At 33.3% G+C, this 21,657-nt stretch overlaps 1 protein-coding gene across 24 annotated transcripts in view; it reads right to left on the bottom strand.

Moving 5' to 3' along the window:
- VPS13B (vacuolar protein sorting 13 homolog B) overlaps positions 1-21,657 on the bottom strand; it is an 805,974-nt gene that overhangs the window by 670,051 nt on the left and 114,266 nt on the right. For all 24 annotated transcript variants that reach the window (XM_086336078.1, XM_086336091.1, XM_086336075.1 and 21 more), the window contains one exon: positions 15,638-15,762. In XM_086336078.1, coding sequence (XP_086192204.1) covers positions 15,638-15,762 — 125 coding nt within the window. The remainder of the gene's footprint in view (positions 1-15,637; positions 15,763-21,657) is intronic.

Genomic DNA, 21,657 nt, shown 5'->3' with positions numbered 1-21,657 from the left:
GGTGGCCAAAGTATTGGAGTGCCAGCCTCAGGACCAGTCCTTCCAATGAACACCCAGGACGGACCTCCTTTAGGATGCACTGGTTGGATAGCCTTGCAGTCCAAGGGACTCTCAAGAGTCTACTCCAACACCACAATTCAAAAGCATCAATTCTTCGGCGCTCAGCTTTTTTCACCGTCCAACTCTCACATCCATACATGACTACTGGAAAAACCAGAGCCTTCACTAGACGGACCTTTGTTGGCAAGGTAATATCTCTGCTTTTTAATATGCTATCTAGGTTGGTCGTAACTTTCCTTCCAAGGAGTAAGCGTCTTTTAATTTCATGGCTGCAATCACCATCTGCAGTGATTTTGGAGCCCAAAAAAATAAAGTCTGACACTGTGTCCACTGATTCCCCATCTATTTCCCATCTTAGTTTTCTGAAAAAGAGGTTATTAAAAGAGGTAAAAATAACTGACTTGTTTATTTCAAATGTCGGTTGTGAGGTTCAAAGAAATCACTGTATGCAGTGGAATTAAGTCAAAATGTTATACAAGAGTATTATGATGCTGTTCTTAGAGATTTTCTTCTATGACAAACTATGCACTGTATGATCTTTTGAACACAGGGACCTCCAATGACTATTTGTTCCTATACTTGAAGTTAGTGCTCTTGCCTGGAAAATCCCATGGGCGGAGGAGCCTGGTGGGCTGCAGTCCATGGGGTCGCTAACAGTCGGACACAACTGAGCAACTTCACTTTCACTTTTCACTTTCATGCATTGGAGAAGGAAATGGCAACCCATTCCAGTGCTCTTGCCTGGAGAATCCAAGGAAGGGGGAGCCTGGTGGGCTGCCATCTATGGGGTCCCACAGAGTCGGACACGACTGAAGCAACTTAGCAGCAGCAGCAGCAGCAGCAGCAGCAGTGTATTAAAAAAGATTAAATCACCAAACACAAGAAAGTAATTTAGGGGCAATTACTAAAAAAAAAATAAATAAGAAAAACCTTTAGACTAAATGTAGTGCTTTCTAACCATGATATTTCTCTTTTATTAAGGACACTGTATGCTAACAAATTAAAAGACGCTTACTCCTTGGAAGGAAAGTTATGACCAACCTAGATAGCATATTCAAAAGCAGAGACATTACTTTGCCAACAAAGGTCCGTCTAGTCAAGGCTATGGTTTTTCCGGTGGTCATGTATGGATGTAAGAGTTGGACTGTGAAGAAAGCTGAACACCAAAGAATTGATGCTTTTGAATTGTGGTGTTGGAGAAGACTCTTGAGAGTCCCTTGGACTACAAGGAGATCCAACCAGTCCATTCTGAAGGAAAGCAACCCTGGGATTTCTTTGGAAGGAATGATGCTAAAGCTGAAAGTCCAGTACTTTGACCACCTCATGAGAAGAGTTGATTCACTGGAAAAGACTCTGATGCTGGGAAGGGTTGGGGGCAGGAGGAGAAGGGGACAATAGAGGATGAGATGGCTGGATGGCATCACCTACTTGATGGACGTGAGTCTGAGTGAACTCCGGGAGTTGGTGATGGACAGGGAGACCTGGTGTGCTGCGATTCATGGGGTCGCAAAGAGTCAGACATGACTGAGCAACTGAACTGAACTGAATTGAATCTTTTATACCTACAATTTGGCAAAGTGTTGAAAGTAACCAAACTAAAACCCAAATCAAAATAAACAAAGATTTTACAAGTTAGTATTTGTACTAGAAGGTGAAGTGTTAGTTGCTCAGTCATGTCCGACTCTTTGCAACCCCATGGACTGTAGCCTGCACCTGGCTCCTCTGTCCATCGGATTGTCCAGGCAATAATACTGGAGTAGGTTGCCACTTCCTTCTCAAGGGGATCTTCCAGACCCAGGGATTGAACCCAGGTCTCCCACACTGCAGATTCTTTACCATCTGAGCCACCAGGGAAGCCCCTAGTAACTGTACTAAGAAAGATACAAAGAAAACATCAGATGAAAACATGCTCAGAATCAATTATATTAACTGTTAAATTTAAGATTCTGGACTATTATCCATATAAAGCCAATTGAGACATTATTTAAAAATTTAAAACATGTTATTTAAAAATCATTCAATCAAGACAAATTTACAGATGAATTAATGACATATTTAGGAGGAAAACATCTTTAATCAAAATAAAGCCTAGATTCACTTCTATTATTTTTCAACACTCCAAAAGAAATAAAAATAAAGATAAACTTATATGGATTTATATAGTATCACTATTCTTTCTGATATGAACAAACTTACTTCAAATGCAATTTAGGTAAAAATTTCAACTTGAAATATAAGGCTGTAAATACATTCATCTAATTAAGTCAAATATGCAGAACAACAGTCAAACAATTTTTTTAATTGAAGTTAATCTTTTTTCAGAGTTAAACTACTATGCTTATTGTCACAAAATACATTAGAGTCCCATGATATCTCACATTAAAATCACATTTCTCTTTTCCTATTTTTATTACTCTTTGTAACTATCTTTTTAAAACATAAACCTAAGCAAAAAATGCTCAATGAAATCAAATGGAGATACATGAAAGTGTGTATATAAAATCTAGCTACAAAATCCTTTATTATGTAACTGAAAATGCTATTTGCCTCAGTCTCTGGCAGCCTTTTGAGCTAGAGAAACCCAGGAGCCCTGGTGAAGAGAACCAGTCACCTGACAGGTTTGAGTGAAGGATGGACAGCAGAGCAAGAAACAGTGGGCTGCAAGCTAACAAGCTGCCAGCCAGTCTCCCCTACAAGAAGGGAATCTATAAACAGGCCACACCTTTACTATGAGCTAGCTGCCCCCCATCAAAAGCTGACACACTCCAGGGGGAAGAAAAAGGGACTGAACAGAAGAGAGATTTTGGAAGAGGTGATAGAAAGGTTCCATAACTTGATTTTGCTGGTGGCTACATGACTACAGGTATCTGTAGAAAATCACTAAATTGTTGTCATATAAATGTTGAACTTTGTTGCATTTAAATTATAGTCTAATTTTAAAATGAAAATGTTACTGAAAATACTGGTATAATTCATATTATTAACCATTAAAGAGAAGTTTATAAATCACATTCTACATAGCTCTAAAAAAGCTATGAAAGCTTGCTATGGTTACACAGTATTTTTTGGTGTAACCAGACCCCTAAGTATTTCTGTAATTTTTTAAGTTACGGGAAGTTTATGAGAATAAAACAAGAATATTTTGAGAAATAAATTATTAAAAATTAAGCATTCACCAAACATTATTCTTCCCAAAATGAGTTACAAGAAAATCATTAAACTTAAAAAAAAAAGACTAATATCTAAAGAGAGAAACGCTAAGAGTACTCATACCTGAATGCTTGCATTTATCAGAGTCAATAAAAACTGAAGATATTAAAGAATGATACATTTTACTTACATTTCTCTTTAGATGCTAGACTCTAAAAGAATATTGCTTTAGAATATCACAGCTTCACTTATTAAAAAAATTAAAGATGAACAAAAAAGGAAACTGAGTTTAGGTAGTTTGCCTGCCTTCTCTTCCTTAAACATTAATGAGACTGAACACACCTGTTTTTTCTCCATCCTCTTCAAAAGACAACTGATTTTTAAATACTTATAAAATTAATTAAATTCTAGTTTGGCTCATTTTAATTAGCATTTATTGAAAGTCAACTATATGTTCTTGGGGTGGGTATAAATGTAGATGTGAAAAGCAAAACCAGTCAAGATGCAAAAATGATATATAATGACAAGACCAGGCATTTTCAAAGTGAGTTAACTTACCTATATCTAGTAAAAAAAAGAAAAAAAAAGGGGGCAGGGGGGGGAAGCCCAAGAATACTAGAGTGGGTAGCCTATCCCTTCTCCAGCAGATCTTCCTGACCCAGGAATCAAACCAGGGTCTCTTTACCAACTGAGCTATCAGAGAAGCCCCAATTAAAAAAAAAAGGAAAGAAAATGACCCACTACCAGCTATTCATCTCCCTGAGACTGACAAGTCTGGTACAGATTAAATTCTATATTTGTGAGTTTTAATACTAATAATCACAGAGCAAGGAGGAGTCCAAAACCATCCCCACCTTTATAATTTCCCAAAAATTATGGCAAAGGTTAATGTCTATTTAAGATCGAAGAAAAGGCTAATGACACAAAGGACACTCTTAGAACATCACAGTTAACAGCAGCAATTGTAACAAGGTTGTGAAACTCCTCATCCAATTCTGGAATTTAAATATCTCTGGATAATAGCAAGGATAGTTATTTGTAAGTCTGACTACATTTTACTCAGGTAAAGAAAGTCACACAGAGATGTAGAATAAGAGATAAGTTAGTTGCTAACACATGCTGTGTGTCAAGGATAATCTTTAAAAACATTATGGTAAGGAAAGAAAGAAAGAAAGAAAGTGAAGTCGCTCAGTAATGTCCAACTCTTTGGGACCCCATGGACTGTAGCCCACCAGGCTCCTCCATCCTTGGGATTCTCCAGCTAAGAGTACTGGAGTGGGTTGCCATTTCCTTCTCCAGGGGATCCTCCCAACCCAGGGATCGAATCCAGATCTCCCACATTGCAGGCAGACGCTTTACTGTCTGAGCCACAGACAGACAGGCTCCTCCATCCCTGGGATTCTCCAGGCAAGAGTGCTGGGAGTGGGTTGCCATTGTCTTCTCCAGAGGATCCTCCCGACCCAGGAATTGAACCCGGGTCTCCCGCACTGCAGGCAGACGCAAGCCTGGAGAATCCCATGGACAGAGGAGCCTGATAGGGTTAGTCCATGGGGTCGCGAAGAGTGGGACACGACTGAGGGACTTCACTTTCACTTTCACTTTATGGTAAGTAAAAGAAGCCAGAAATAGGATACCATATTTTGTATGATTTATTTACATGCCAGTAAAGATAAATATATGGAGAAAGAAAGTAGATTAGTGACTACCTAGGATTGGAGATGGGGATTAAATGTAAATGGATGTAAGGGATCTTACTGGAGGGATGAAAATGTTCTAAAACTGACTTATGTTAACAGCTGCAGCACTCAGTAAAGTTACTAAAATCACTGAATTGTACACTGAAAAAGGGTGAATTTTATGCTGTATGAAGTATACCTCAATAAAGTTTTATTTTATTTTATTTATAAATTAAATACAAGCTTGCAAAGTTATTTCCATAAAAGGAGGTTTAAGGACGCAATCTTAACACCAACTTGCAATACACTCATCACTGGTGGACAGAACTGCTAACTTGGGGCCTGGATTCAAACAGACCTAAAACTGAATTCTAGCTTCACTATTTATATGTATAATCATTAAGAAACTAAGGCAAAGATATGTATAAAATGTGTACAGTAGTATCTATCTCAGGTTACATGAAGATTAAAGAGACAGTGCATATAAGACTCAGCACTACTCCTAGCACACATATGCTATTATTAAGTCTGTGTTACTAAAGTTCTCTCACAAATTTCTCACAGACACATAAGTTGAAAAATAACTCCATACATGAGTTTTTCAAATACAACTTACATGCAAATTAGAAATACAAGTACTTCCCAATGAATATAGAAAGCAACTGTTAGCATGAGCTGTGATGATGAAGTAGTGATATTCTGAAAATCCTGCAGAAAAAATTAACCTCAGTAATTTGTAGTCAAAGAATGTATCTTCACATGAACATATTTATTTTAATACTTTATAATAAAAAAATCTTTTAATTAGAAAGACTTTACAGATTACTGAGGTATATTTACACTAAACATTATAATGTAGAAAAGTGGAATTAAGAGTACAAAGCAAGAATGTAATTAAGTATCTGTACTTATAAATAGGTCTTAAAAGCCTTAACATAAACTAATCTCCATAAATATTGGAGATTATATACATGTTAAAATAACTGCTGAGAAATCAAATTTTTAGAAAAGCTAACACTAAGTTCATAATTATCAAATATACTCTACAAATCGTTCAATAATAACTGAAGAATGTTTTCAAAAGCTGGAAAATGGAAAAACAATAGATTCAGTTTATTAATTCAATTATTCTTCATTTATCTGTAGGAGCCTATATTTCAGTTCCAGTCACCATTTGCTTTACTACTAATTAGATGGTTTTCATTTCAAACATAATCATATATAAAATTAAACAGAAAAATACTGAATAATTTTAAAATATTATGCATCTCCTTCTAAGGCCCAAAACAGCAAAAAGGACAATTTTATAACTAGATTTTAGTTATATAAAATATACATATATATAAAAGACAACATAAACTGCCTCTTAAAGCAGTTTTTCTCTCCTTAAGATTCCTTTAACATATTGTGTTAAGTATTTTGTCTATTTTGTGTATTAGTGCATCTCTAGCCAGGCCCCTGCAATGCATACGGCACACAATGGGCATTCATCACTTATCTGTGGGATTTATCTGAATGAATAAATAAAAAACAATCTTTGCACAAAGGCAGACAAACACAGTGAAAAACCTCATTGGTATTTTTAAAAACTTGTAACAGACTGGGGAATACTGTTCAAAAACTGAGGAAAACATGCATCCTGTCTAATCTGGTCAGCCTTCCCTGCTTTAATCAACTCAATAAAGACAAAAAAAAAAAAAATTAAGCATTTTTTAAAAGTTAGTAGAAGACAAAAACAGTATGAGCAAGATAAAAAAGATTCTAAGAAATATGCAAAGAAATGCTTGATTTATAATAAAAAGATGACTGAATTAACAAAACAGGGAAAGTCACACAACACAGACTCCCATAAGATGGAAGATTAAGTTACATCATGCACAGAGCATCCAGCATGAGTCCACTGTTGTATGCCTGACCTGAGATTACAGTTCATATAAAAATACAGCACCTCAGTACACAGTACTAGTAAGACCTAAGCATTTGCTACAAAGGAAGTTATTACAATAAAAAAGAAAAAAATTCAGCAAGTTATCCAAATCAAAAGAAAAAAACTATAATGAGAACAGTTTGTACTATGAACTTTCCAAATCAAATTTACCATATGATGTAATGGAGAAATTGATCAGATGGACTATTTTCATTGTGATCATGCTTAACCATCTCTAATGTGTAGGTTAATGAGATAAAAAAAAAAACACACATATTTTGTTTCCTTCAAACCTATAAAATGTGGACTTACTCCTTGCTTAGGGTCTCACAAAATACAACATTCTTGTGTGTCTAATCTAAAATTTTAGGTAGACCAAAAAAAAAAGAGTATTTTCTAAGGAAATTCAAAGTTCACACTCAAAATCAATCTATGAATTGAGCCAAGACAAATGAAGATTGCTGTATGTCTTACTGTCAAACTTCCCTAAGCTTCTTCAAAAGATCCATAATTTTTTAAGAACTGTATAGCTATTTGGAATAAAGTACCACTTTCAGATGCCATTCACACACTGCAATAAATTTGAATCTTACTTTGATGAAGAAAGTACACTTTGAATTAAAAACCTGTTATCAGCAATATATGTCCATTTCAAGAGGATGCGACAGAGCTACAAAGCAAACACGGCTAGATCTTTTCAGAGTCTAACATATGAATCCCAGTCTATCCTGAGATATTTAACTATGTGACCACACACATCTCAGTGTTCCTATCTGCTTGTATTTGTTAAATTCTCTAGCAACAGATTGTTAAACTCAGTGTTAATCTCTATCACCAAAGAAAAAATCTTATAATCAGAATAAGTGTCTTGGCTGAACTAACTTACCATTTAATAAAACCTCAAAGAGCTATATTTCAATATTCTCTTCAGTTTCAAATTGAATAGCAATGAACAACAGGCCTGTGATAGTATTTTTTTAATGAATAATACTCCCCAAAATAATTTGGATTCCTGTACCACTACCTACTTTTAAAAAGTTTTCGTAATTACTAAGTTCTATTCCTAATAACAAAAAGGTGACAAAACAAATATGTATATGGATTTCAAAATATGACCTATATATATGTCAACCCAGAATGGAAACCATGAGGTGTTTATAAATTCATGTTAAAAATAGTAACTAAGATCCCAACCTTCTTACTATTTTTAAAAACTTCTATGTCCTCCTAAAGATTATTCTGAATAAAAGAAAGTAATCAGTTGAATGGTCATTTAATTTAATTGACTGTTCATCTGTTTTGATTCTATTTTGCAGTACTGAGCTTGTCTATAATCTAAAGATTTGTAAGTTCTATGGCAAGCACTATATCTACCTTTTGAAGAACTTAACAAATACATATCTTTAAAACATGTTTAAAATGAGAAAATTAAACAGAAAACTATCTCCCTATACCACAGAAAGTTATAAAATCATTCTGCAGAAAAACAATCTATTATAAGTAATAATCTCACAAACAGTAAAAGCAAAAAATACTGCAAAGATAAACTTGTAAACAACCCAAAGAAACTTGCAAACAACCCTAACAAATTCAGCTTTCTTCTCTTCCCCAAATTAGGTAGACTTATTCTAAAGAAACAAAATTAACACTTCTACTTGCTTAAGCCATACCAATTCTTAAGAAAATATGTGTCAAATCTGAAAGTTAAAATTTCAAACAAAAAGCAAATGATATAAGAGAGATAAACACAGCTTCTGGCTTTGGAGTTAGATTAAGGTAGAGACGACTTAACATTAAAACGCAAGAGTCCCACAGAATTGGAGAAAAACTTTACAAAAGAACATCTATATAACAGGGGATTAATATACAGAATATATAAGGAACACCTACAACTCAACAATAAAAACTGTCCAATTTAAACATGGGCAAAGGACTTAAATATATACTTCTCCAAAGATTATTATAAATGGCTAGTAAGCACTTGAAAAGATGGAGGCATGTAAAGGGGTTGCATGCAACAGATAAAAGGGATTCAGAGGTACAAGCTTCCAGTTATAAAATAAATAAGTCATGGAGACATATATACAGTATAGGGTATACAATCAATAATAATGTAAAAACTTTATACAGTAACAGATGGTTACTAGATTTATCAAGATCATTTCATAATTTAAATGTTGAATCACTATGTTTTACACCTGAAAGTAATACAATATTCTATGCAAAATTACTTCAAAAAAATCTCTAATCATTAGAGAAATGCTAATCAAAACCACAGTGAGATATAATTTCACATTCAATATGATGACTATTATAACAAAATGGAAAATAACAAGAGTTGGTAACGATAGAGAAACTGGAACCTTTGTGCATTGCTAATGAGAATGATATGATGGTGCAGTCACTGTGAAAAACAGAATACCAATTTCTCAGAAAATTAAATATAGAATTATCATATGATTCAACAATTCTACTCCTATGTATATACCCAAAAGAGCTGAAAGAATGGACTCAAACAGATAATTTGCACACTCATGTTCATAGCAGCATTATTCACAATAGCTAAAAGGTAGAAATAACCCAAATACCCATTGATGCATGAATAAACAAAATGTGACATTTACATACAATGATATGATTTCTCTCTCTCTCTCTTTAGTCGCTAAGTCGTGTCTGACTCTTGCGACCCCATGGATTGTAGCCTGCCACGCTTCTCTGCCTATGGGATTCTCCAGGCAAGAATACTGGAGTTAGTGGCCATTTCCTTCTCCAGGGGATCTTCCCCACCCAGGAACTGAACCACAGTCTCCTGCACTGCAGGCAGATTCTTTACCAACTGAGCTATAAGGGAAAAAACGGAATGAAAAAGAAGGAAAGGAAGGAGGGAGGAAGAGGGGAGGAGAAGAAATAATAGGCTACAGCATGGATGAACCTTGAAAACTTTATGCTAAATGAAGTATGTCAAATACAAAAGGACAAATATTCAATGATTCCATTTACATATGGTATCTAAAATAGTCAAATTCATAAAGACAGAAAGTAAAATAGTAGTTACCAGGAGCTGAAGGGAGTAATGGGAGTTACTGTTTCAATGGGTACAGAATATAACATTTCTGGAGAGTGGTAATACGAATGGTGGTTAATAGCAGCACAATGATATGAATGTACTTAATGCCACAGAACTGCACACTTAAAAATGGATAAAATGATAAACTCTATGTTAGGTACATTTCACCATGATAGAAATTAAAATAATAGTATTTTTAAGGTGTTGTGATACACTTGAAAGAACCCTGAATCAAGAAAATGAAAACCAAGAAAACCAAGTTGAGGTACTGATATTAACTGCTGCTGCTGCTGCTGCTAAGTCGCTTTAGTCGTGTCCGACTCTGTGCGACCCCATAGACGGCAGCCCACCAGGCTCCTCCATCCCTGGGATTCTCCAGGCAAGAACACTGGAGTGGGTTGCCACTGTGTGCTCTTAACTAAGTAATTTGACCTCGCTGGGATTCAGTTTTTTCATCTTTGAAATAAGAAGATTGTAGTAGATGATGCTGGTATTTCTTTTCAGTTAGAAACATTTCATGAAAGAATATTCCAGACACCATAAGAACCAAAGCTGGAAATCAGGCTGTTGCCACTCAAATGGAAATAAGAGAGTTAACATCTCAGCTACATCTTACCAGTTACATCTCACATTCTGTCACAGACAATGTTAATCACAAAAGCAGACAGATTATAATAAATACAGCTTTGGAAACAAAGGAACGAAAAAGATCTATCTAGAGTAACATTAAAAACACTCAACTCTTATGTTTCTGTGACCTCAAACTGGGCAGTTGAGCAAACACTGTTTTTAGCCCTGTGGGATGGGTTACTTACTCTGTTTACTAATAAATGTAACAGGCATTTTTGTTATACTTGAAGGGCCCAGCTTCCATTAAAGCTAAAACCACTTATTCATACGGCAGAGAAATGGCTGCTTCAGTTTCTATTTCAGGGAAGCAAATGATCAGTTATCTGCCCCACCTCTCCTCATCAATACCATGAACCTGCTAGCACCAAATCCTGTATTTTCTATTTAACACTGAACTCAAACACAGATTCCACGGAAGTATCTTCCTCCCACAAACAAACTGCTCAACAACTTCACTAGCCAAAACCATGATACCTTTGGCATTGGACTAAAAACGGATACTTAGAGGAATCCCTAATCTTGTAAAGAAATATGTGTTTTCCCCCATTACTACGAGTATGAAAATGGCTCATGATATAAATCAGCAAGCAATAATTATGAAGAAAGAAGAAACAAGAAAACAGATTTTGATTCAATATAAGAAAGTGCTTTACAGCTGCCCAACAATGACTATGGCTGCCTCAGAAAGGAGCTAACTCCCTGTGCATAAAATGTTCAATCATAGATGACCATAAATCAAAGCTATGTCATAAATATGACTCAGAAATTGACGTAATTCCTAATATTTCACCTAACCCTAATAACTCCAATTCTCTGAGATCAGCAGCACAATAATATCTATTTACCATTAATTGCTACTAGAAAAATTCATATTAGTTATACTATCATAACTAGCCTCTCTACACATGGAAATCTGTATTAACTATAAGGCAAGATAATTAAAAGATAATGTAAACCTTCACTCCTTTCAGGTAGGGCAGGGATCAAGGACTTTGGATTAAATAACCCTCCGTGAGAATCCTTGTCTAGGAACTGTGTGACTTTGGACAAGCTATGTAACCTCTCTGAGCTTTAGTTTTGTAAGAGGGAACATCAACTTCACAGGGTTGTTAGGAAAGCGCTGTTAAACTAATTACCTAACACTCTATAAAAAAGTACAGTATTCTCTTTCAACTCCTACCCATTCTTTAATAACCAGCTTAAAAGGTATCTTCTGCATGACTTTCTAAGCCATTCCAATTTTTCACTGAACTTACAAAATTTATTTATGAGTAAGATCACATTTTTGAACCCACAATTACAGAAGAAAGTGAACTCAAAACTATATTATGGTTGTAGTTTAATAAGCTGTATCAAAAAGAAATGGGACTAATGAATATTTGATTAACTCTATAACTATTTTTAAGTGTTCATATAGAAAATGTAGACATCCTCACTTGTGTACAAGCCTAAAGTAACTTTCCAAATTCTTCCCCCACTGTATTCATTCACGGATTTAATGGACTAAACCCTTACTGTTCAGACAACATTGTCACCTAGAAGCCTCTACACCCTAACTAGCTTCTCAAGAATTGGATATCTAACTGGTTCAGGCTTTAAAGCCCAACTCCAATGTCACTTCTCTGAAGTTATTCCTGAGGTCTTTGAGAAATTCTCTGATTTCTTTAAACAAGACATTCTGCTTAAGCCTCAATTTTGCAATTTAATAATAACTGTTTTCACATGTGTCTAGTGTCCTACCCTACTAGACTGTAAGTTTTTATGGTGAGGAGATATCTTTCAACTTCATTATATTATACTTTACTATTTCCTCAATCCCAACACTTGGCACACTGACTATCAAAACACAGAAAAATATTTAATGTCATCAAATGTCCCTTAATACACCTGAAACGTCTTAAAGGAAAGGAAAAAATGGCAAAGGAATAAAAAATATAAATTGACACAAACTTCAAGTACTTATTTTTAAATTAAAATTGCAGATCAAGAATGTGTAGATTGTCAATGTTCATGTAATGTAACACTGTATACTGACAAAAGCAAACAGTCTAAAAGTTACATTACACAAGATAGATGAATCTCACAAATTTAAAGTGACAGAGCCACCAAAAAAGGAATATATGTTGTATGATTCCATTTACATTAAAGCCAAGAATATACGCTATTAGAAATCAGGATAATGGCTAATATGGGAGGAGGATGGAAGAGAGAGGCTTTCGGGATGCTGATATTTTGTTTCTTGAGCTGTTTACCAAGCACTCACTTCAGTTATGAAACACCGTAAAATATGTACTTTTCTATAGGATATTAATATTTCAGTCAAAACATTTAAAAGAGTTGAAATGTATATCATTTCTCTATTTTGAGAAAAATGGCAATGCTAAGAATACCTCTAAAAGCCTAAAATCATCATCACTGTAGAAACTTTAAAATTAACTATAACAGTAGACCAATGCTTAATTCTGCTAGCAATAACGATGCTCATACTTTACTGCCCTTTAACCAATCGCTTACTGCTCTTTTTTAAACAACTCATAACTGAAAAAAGAGTCAAGTGAAAATTTAAATTAACTGCTCAAAATTTATCCCATTAAATATTACTGGTCACTGTTTTTGTCACTATATCCTACCCATTTCAGTCCTGTTCCAAGAAACTAAAAGAACTAAAGTTTACCTGATACAAAATAATAAAAAGGCTTTTCTGAATAGTTTATTTTTATATGTGTGAAAACTACATAATATAGAATGAAAAATACAATATAACCAAAATATTTTGGAAAAAAAAAAATCTAACAAACTAAAGTTTTGTAATAGCTTGCTCACTGAGATTAAAATATTTTACCATGAATATTTAAATAGAAGATAACCTTTTTTCAATGTTATTTAATTCACATATTTTTAAAATTACCAAACCTGATTAATATTATTAGTTTCAAGATTCATACAAAATTAACATCCCAATTTAGAAATATTTTTAAAAGTATAAACTATTTTGCTGACTTAAAATCTAGATTTACATTACTAACATACCAAGTAAAAATTTTTCAGTGCACTATAAAATGCCTTTGTTTAAAAAGCTATGGCCTGTAGTGAATATGCTCTTCTCATTATTGCATGAAATACAAATAGAGCATGATAAATATGCTTTAAGAAATTCTGGAATGTGAATTTTAAAAAACCAAACAGCTTGTATTATCTGAGGAAGGGAGAGACTGTGAATGGGGACAGACTTGACATAATCCTCACTCCCTGCAACCATTAAACAAAATTCTCAGTTCTCCTATGATTTCTATTCCATAGAAGTATTATATGATATATTTTATCTGGTGCTTTAAATGCTTCATTTATCTAAGATATATTTCAACTTACTGACTTTTGTATTGATTACTTTCCATTTAGAGCTGCTAAAAAATATAGTTTATTTTGTATTTGCTAAGGAAAACAACTTAAAGAAACTATTTCAAAACAACATACTTTTGGAAAGCATAGCAAAAAATACCACTGAAATAATGGAGAAGTGGTCTTAACTGCACAAAAGCAAATCACATCCAAATAAATATTAGCATTCTGTGATCTCATGCTTTTAGTATTTAATTGGAATATTTTCATTCAGATGTCAGCAGATATATTTTAAACCAAATTTGGCAATATTCAGAGTAAAATCCTTAAAATCAATACACATCCTTAAAATAAGCCTTACCTATTTAAATATTCATCTTTTTTCATATAGTCTATAACTCACTTTGGAAATTTTGGCTGCTTTATTTTCAAAAACAAGTATTTTCTACAGTAAACACGGCACTGTATCTAATAAAATTTTAGTGTCATGAATAATAAATCAGCAGGTACAAGAATCTATTAAAGTTAATATCAACTTATCAACTGGGACATATCCCATGGTATTTTGTAATAGATCAGAATATATAATTCTTGGCTCAAATGAAACATATGAACACCAATACAAAGTTGAAAAGTGCAATCTCTCACAATATAATAAGTGCCATATGAGGCATATGGATGAGGAATAATATGCCATATGAGGTCTAAGGACAAAATTAAACTTATCAAGAAAAATTAAGAATAAAATCATTTAACTGATTTAATTTATAGAACTGGCTCCAAAACTCAGTTAACTTTAAGTTCTATATCTTTTCAATTTTCTGAATCAATAGGCAAATTCCTTTGAAAATGTTATAATTTACTTTACAAATTTCATTTTAACAGTTATGTTTTATTCAAGGAAATATATCTTTAACAAATCAAGTACTTTAAATAAAGAAGTCAAATCTATTTTTGAAAGGCATGTTGCTTTTCATAAATAACTAATGAAAATAAAATCCTACAATAATAAGCTTTCTAATTAGGATAAAAAAGCAAAGATGTATTTCAAATTATTGAAATAATTCATATTTTAAAATATAGACATATTTCACTAGAATATAATTTCATATATTTTCATCTTATTTCATACAGTTAATCATTTCTTTAACATTAAAAGCACTGCTTTCAACTGAAGGAAAAAAGGTATGATTAGTAACTACTGACTCTCTTTCTATAAATCTCTTTTAATTCAGGAAGAACGACCTCCAAATAAAGGAATCTAGTACTAAATGAAAGCAAGGGCTGAAATCAGTTTCTACCCAAATGCAGTGACTGTACACAGACACATCAAAAATACTAGATTTATGTCATAAGAATAAATGACATAACCACTTTTCTCAGTGGTGAGGAATATACATGAAATCGGTATTTAGTTTAAATACCTTGGTCTTGTTATTAATTTGCAACTTTAAAAAAAAATTTTGTATTCTCATTAAAAAAAAAACTTGCCCTTGCAGTTCCTATACAATGTGAAACAGCAACATTTTACTATAGCTGCAACATGGATTGATAGTTATTACTCCAACAACAGTTATCTCTACCACAAGTACTATAAACTAATTGATTTCAGACATTTAAAAGAGATTTCTAACATCACATTTAAAAAAAAATGAAGTATTAACTTCACATATTTTTCTAAAGTTTTGTATAAAACTAATACATTGACATAAGACAGATATGATTGTTTTTATCCCCTTCTAAAATAAGTGAAAATTATCATAAACCACACTTTAACATAATACTTACCAGCATGTGGGTAGTTTCAGAAGTTTACCATAAAGAGCAGTGCTGAAAGAGGGAACAATTGGTACAGGTAAGCAGTAAGATCCCCTACAATCCAAAGACGTCAGTCCTGCCTGGAAACCAAATATCTGCAACAAAAAGAAAAGACCCAAATGTTCACAGAGACAAAGTTTTAATAAGCACAGGATGAAATACGTCAGTTTCAATTTGCTCTACAACAGCTGCACACTAAATATGTTCCAATGTCTTTTTGCACTTCCCAAACATCAACATTTTCTTTTATTCACTTTGACATTAACTAACTCAGAATTAAGAAATTTAAATATATAGTATTTCTTTCATATCCCTGAGAGATTACTGTTCTTTTGATCAATTTTAAGTTTCATATTTTATCTCTATACATAATTCTCACTTAGCATTTTACTGTCTGCTAAAATGTACATATTCTGTTAAGACAACTGATTACATTGTGCACATCACAGATATTAACAGTAATAAATTAGTTATATCATTTTATGCCTCAAAGAACATTAACTACAAGGAAAACAATCTTAAAAGTATTTTTGCCTTCAACTTACAGTACACACACACAAAAAGGATATCCAAATATATCCTAAAAAATGTTACTTCTTTTCGCTTTCTTTTGTGAAAATGATAGGGATGAGGTTTTTCACCTCAGGAAATTTGGTAAATGGCATGAATTACTTATTATATGTTTATACTTAAAACAAGTAGATCACACTCAAAAAAATATAAGCATTCCCTGAAATTCCTGAACACTACATTGCCTTAATAGGAAGAATCCATGTAATATCACATTTTACATGAAACACTGCAGAGAACTGAATATGGTATTTCTTCTTCCACTATTTTCAATAAAGTAAATCTTTCAAACTGGAAACACACAGAGATACAAAACGAAGTTACTGTTTTGAACAACATGCAAAAGCAGTTTAATCCCAAATTTTATCTTTCATTATTATTTTTTATTCCTTCAGTTTATAAAGCACTAACTTTCTTACCTCTAGGATTAGTATTAGCTCCTAAAATCTACACTGAAACATATTTAAAATACCTCAATAACCAATTTTCAATAAAAATACTTTCATTTAATGAATATAAACTAATAATCAATTTCTTAGAAAGCAGTATTAAACTACTTTCAAACAGTCTCAAAAAGCTATTGTGCTATCATTCATCAAGTTGACAATGTCAAATCTTTTCCTGTAAAGTCAGTTAGCAATAAAGTAATTTTTTGGAAAACAGGCATTAGAATGTTGCATTTTCAAACTGAATTTCAAAAGACCTACTTAATTGCTATCAAGAAAAATGAAAGTGATATACCTATTGATTCCTATAAATCCCACTATTAACCAAGATATAAGAAAGTATTAAGAAGACAAAAGCGTGTTTCTAATATTTAACTGATCAACTTTAACAATTAAGTCATCCCACACTTACATTCTTTGAAGACTTGCTCTAAGAAACACTATATGCAAAGAACTTCTGGGAACTGTACAGTTTCAGAATTTCACATTTCCTCTGAAAGACCCAGTATTTAAAGGTTTCTGAAATTTATAATTATCAATACCACTTGATACAAAGTATGATTATTAAAACAATGCCCAACTTCCAAATATTTCTAAAGTACAAATCAGGGTAAAACTTTCTCAAACTAGATCATCTGTGTTCAACTAAGAACTCTCTCAAGCTCCTTTCTAATAGTCTATAAATGTCCCAACAGTATAATCACAGATGCTATCATTAATGTATTCAGATGGAAACTGGGTGTTGAGGAGATCCCCTGCTGGTTGTTCTCAGAACTGCAAAGGACTCTGGAGAAAGTCCTGAATATTATTCAGTAATTTTTTTAAGCTTTTACTAAATTTACGTACTACCCAGAGAGAACTCCAGGTAACATTAAAGTATAAACTATAGTGAAAAAGGGCCCATCTACCACATCAAAAATAATTATTTCAAAATAACCAATTTTCAACTCTTTTAAATCATAGCAATAAGACGCAAAGATTTGCAATACCTATATAACCAAATGACCTGTCAACAACATTTGGTCAAGATTACAGATACTTTATCCAGAAAAAGGGAAATCAGCACTGTATGAATTGAGGTTGTTTTCATCAGGACTGTTCATAAACTTAGAAATTCAATACAAGTACTTAACACTGCAAACCAATAATCTGAGGCAAAAACAATGTATGAAGCAATTAAGTGCAACTACTAATAGAAGTCTCAGCTGAAGGAAAGACCAACTTGAGAAAGATGACTTACATATCACGTTAAATGAAAAGTTAAACATGTACTGCCATGTCTTAAAAAATTCTATTAGAGAACAACTGAACTAAATCACCACTTCTTAAATAGGGGAAAATGAAGTCTAAAAAGCACAAAGGGCTTCTTCAGAATTACCTATTGCTGGAACAGCAATATGATGGTTCATTTGATTTAGCTCATCTATTAGCTCACAATTCCACTCTGCCTTACTTCCTCACCCTACCCCTTCCTTCCCCTATCCAAAAATATACGGTTGAGTCTCCACTTACTCTTAAAGGAAAAAAACAATCTTACCAATACCTCTCCCCTCCAACCATTAGTGAAATTCCATTTCTCATTTGGCATCAACAAAAATCTTTAAAGAGTAGGCTGTAAAATGCTACATTTTTTTCATTGCCTACTCATTCCTTAAGCCCTCTAAATCTAGTTTCTAGTCACGTATTCATTGAAACAAAAATAAACTTTGGACTGAAACTGATACCTTATGCAGAAAAACTAAGTATTTTCTCCCAATTTTTTTCCAACAAAATTTAAGTGAGGAAACAATAAATAATAAATTTTTTCATCACCCAGATTTTTTAAATGAATATTGTCATGCTGTCACCAATAGCATTAATGAAATAAAAGCCTTCAGAATACATAAGGATGCTCGTAACTCAACAATAAAAAGACAAAAGAACTTCATTTTAAAATGGGCAAGATTTTAACATTTTCCAAAGAATATATACAAATGTCCAAGAACCACATGAAAAAAAAAAAACTGCTCAACATCATTAGTCACTAGGGAAATTTATCAAAACCACAGGAAGACACCAGTTCACAATCATTAAGATGATTAAAATCAAAAAGACAGTAACAAGTGTCAGTGAGGATGTGGGGAAGAACATTGAACCACTACTACTGGGACAGTAAAACAAAGCAAGAATCCCTTTGAAAAAAGTTTGGCAGTTCCTAAAAATGTTAAAGAACAGACAGCTCCACACCAAGGTATACACCCAAGGGTAATGAAACTTGTGTTTACACAAAAACTATACAGAAATGTTCATAGCTATCTTATTCGGAACAGCTAAATATTGGAAATAACACAATGTCCACCAATCAGATAAATGCATAAAAAAATATAGCACATATCCACACAATGTATTATTCTCTCATAAAAATGGAATAAAGTACTGATACATGTGACAACATGGATGAACTCTGAAAAACATTATGCTAAGTGAAAAGAAGCCAGTCACAAAAGACTGTACGTTGTATGATTCCATTTATATAAAATATCCAGACTAGGCAAATACAGAGAGTAGATCAGTGTTTATAGAAGTATGAGGAGTAAATGGAGAGTAAATACTAATGCTTTCTTTTTGGGGAGTGACAAAAATGTTCTGGAACTAGATAGTGGTGATGGTTGCTTTAACTCTGTGAAAAGACTAAAATCATTAATTTTATTCTTTAAAAAATGTGGCTTTATGGTATTCAAATTACCTCAATAAAGGTATTTAAAAATTAAAAACCTTACTACATAACTAAAGTTTACCTGAACCATGACCCTCACACTATGCACCCCACCCCCCATCATGCCTCGATCTTTCAGGAGATCAGAATGCATCCCGCTCTTTTATTACACATTTATAAACCCTTTTATATCTGACAATCTTTAGCACTATTTTATCTTCTTAATTTACATAAATGGCATCACATTATACATACTATTATGCTTCCTGATATTCCCAACAAAAACTATGCTACAGAGAACTATTCATGTGGGCATTTATAGACCTCAAGTTGTACATATCTGTATACGCAAAAATTTCTCTAAGACAAGGGTCAACTAACTACAGCACACAAGTCAAATTCCAAGCACTGTTTTTGTACTACCTACAAGCTAAGAATAAGTTTTATACGTGTATATTTACAACTGATTTAATGATTGGGAACACTAAGTTAGTTTACACTCCAATTGGGTAAATGCTATGGGTCTGGGTGGACTCCAGGAGTTGGTGATGGACAGGGAGGCCTCGCATGCTGTGGATCATGGGGTCGCAAAGTATCGGACACGACTGAGTGACTGAACTGAACTATCCCAAGAAAAAGAATTTCATTCTCCTCATTAGTAAAACTATATTACAAAAAGAGAGTCCTATCCTGCATTTTTAATTCTGCCAACTCAAATGCATGGAAATTTGTTCTCTTATTATTTAAGTACCTATTCGGTATCCTAAATTTTGCCTCATAGCCCACAAAGCCTAAAATAGTATCTGAACCTTCAAAGAAAAGCTGGGCCCTACTATAGTATATATATTGAAAACTGGAATGGATGTGTGTTTTCAAATTTATGAAATCCTTCAAAATCCAAATGATACCAGTTATACATCCACCAGCCATATATGAAAGGACAATTCCTTGACATCTCCAGGGAGAGCTCTTTACTTGATATCAAATATTCCCAAATCCAAGAAAGTCAAAGGGTTTCAATCCTACTAGAAACTTCCTGATCTCTCTGAAGCATTTGCCATAGCTGATCCTTATGAGTGACAAGGCCTGTGTGTCTACGTGTGTTAGTCACTCAGTCATGTCCGATTCTTTGCCACCCTATGCAACAAGGCCTTAAATTTATCTATTTTTCTATAATTTACAGAATGCTTTCACTAATTTATTTTTTATATGCTTCAAACCTCAGATGCCTTGCAAATGTCTTAGCTACTTGATTCCACACATATTCAAAGATGGGTTTAGCATTTAAATAAACAGGACTTGATAAGACATATGAAAGTTCCATCTGTATGTTTCTTTCCATGCCAACTCTCTCAATTAATAAATGTCATTACATGCAGGGGGAAGAATATACTATCCTGTCACATAGTCAACAGATTCACATTTACATATACAGATTAAAACTTAAGCATGAGTACTTAATTGAAAATTAGACTTCAAAATGCCAAACACATGAAATAGACATTTAAATCCTTCACTATAGTATTTTAAGACTGTAATAGTGAAAATTAAACTGAAAACTTCCTCAAAGGTTATAGTAATCATTCCAAAGTAACATGAACTGCTATACACTTTATAACAAATTGCTATTTTTAGCCAGTTCCAAATAGTCACAAAACTAAGTCTTTACCAAATCCTTAAAGTTTTAAAATGTACTAGTTTCCTGAAGAAGTATCAGAAATGCATTAAATTTTTTTAAATGCAATCAAATTATCAAGATTCAAGGCTTTATTTTTAGAGTATTCAAAATTCTTAACATCAATGAAAAGTTTTTCTACATATACTATGCCCAACACTAACTTTCTGGGACATTTAACTTTTCCATTACAGCTGGAGTCAAACTAACTAAAATATAAACGACAACTAGATAAAAAGGGAGTGAAGACCTTTTCCCAAAACATAATTTTATCTGGACTACACTTTAACTTTTACACTTCCCTGGAAGTTCAAGTGAGCATTTAATATATTACCAATGACTTTTATGTCAGCATGAATGACAATCATATTGGTGACCAATAGCTTTGGTAATGGTTTTCCTTGAGGATGGGGCATGCCTAACTCATTTTTAATGCTAAGTATCTGCAATACAGAAAAAACTCAGCAGTTACCAAATGAATAAATCCCATGTAAGTATAATACCTTGGAAAGAACTGCCCAAAACTAGACTTGCTTTGATAAAACAGGGCTGATATTCTTAAAAATATAATCTGATATTCAAGTTGTGCCAATATACCTCAGTG

This window comes from Bos grunniens, chromosome 14 (assembly GCF_055505025.1).
Source record: "Bos grunniens cultivar Pamir isolate PY7600 chromosome 14, Bosgru_T2T1.0, whole genome shotgun sequence".
NCBI lineage: Eukaryota > Metazoa > Chordata > Mammalia > Artiodactyla > Bovidae > Bos > Bos grunniens.
This window is presented reverse-complemented; position numbering and strand designations above follow the sequence as displayed.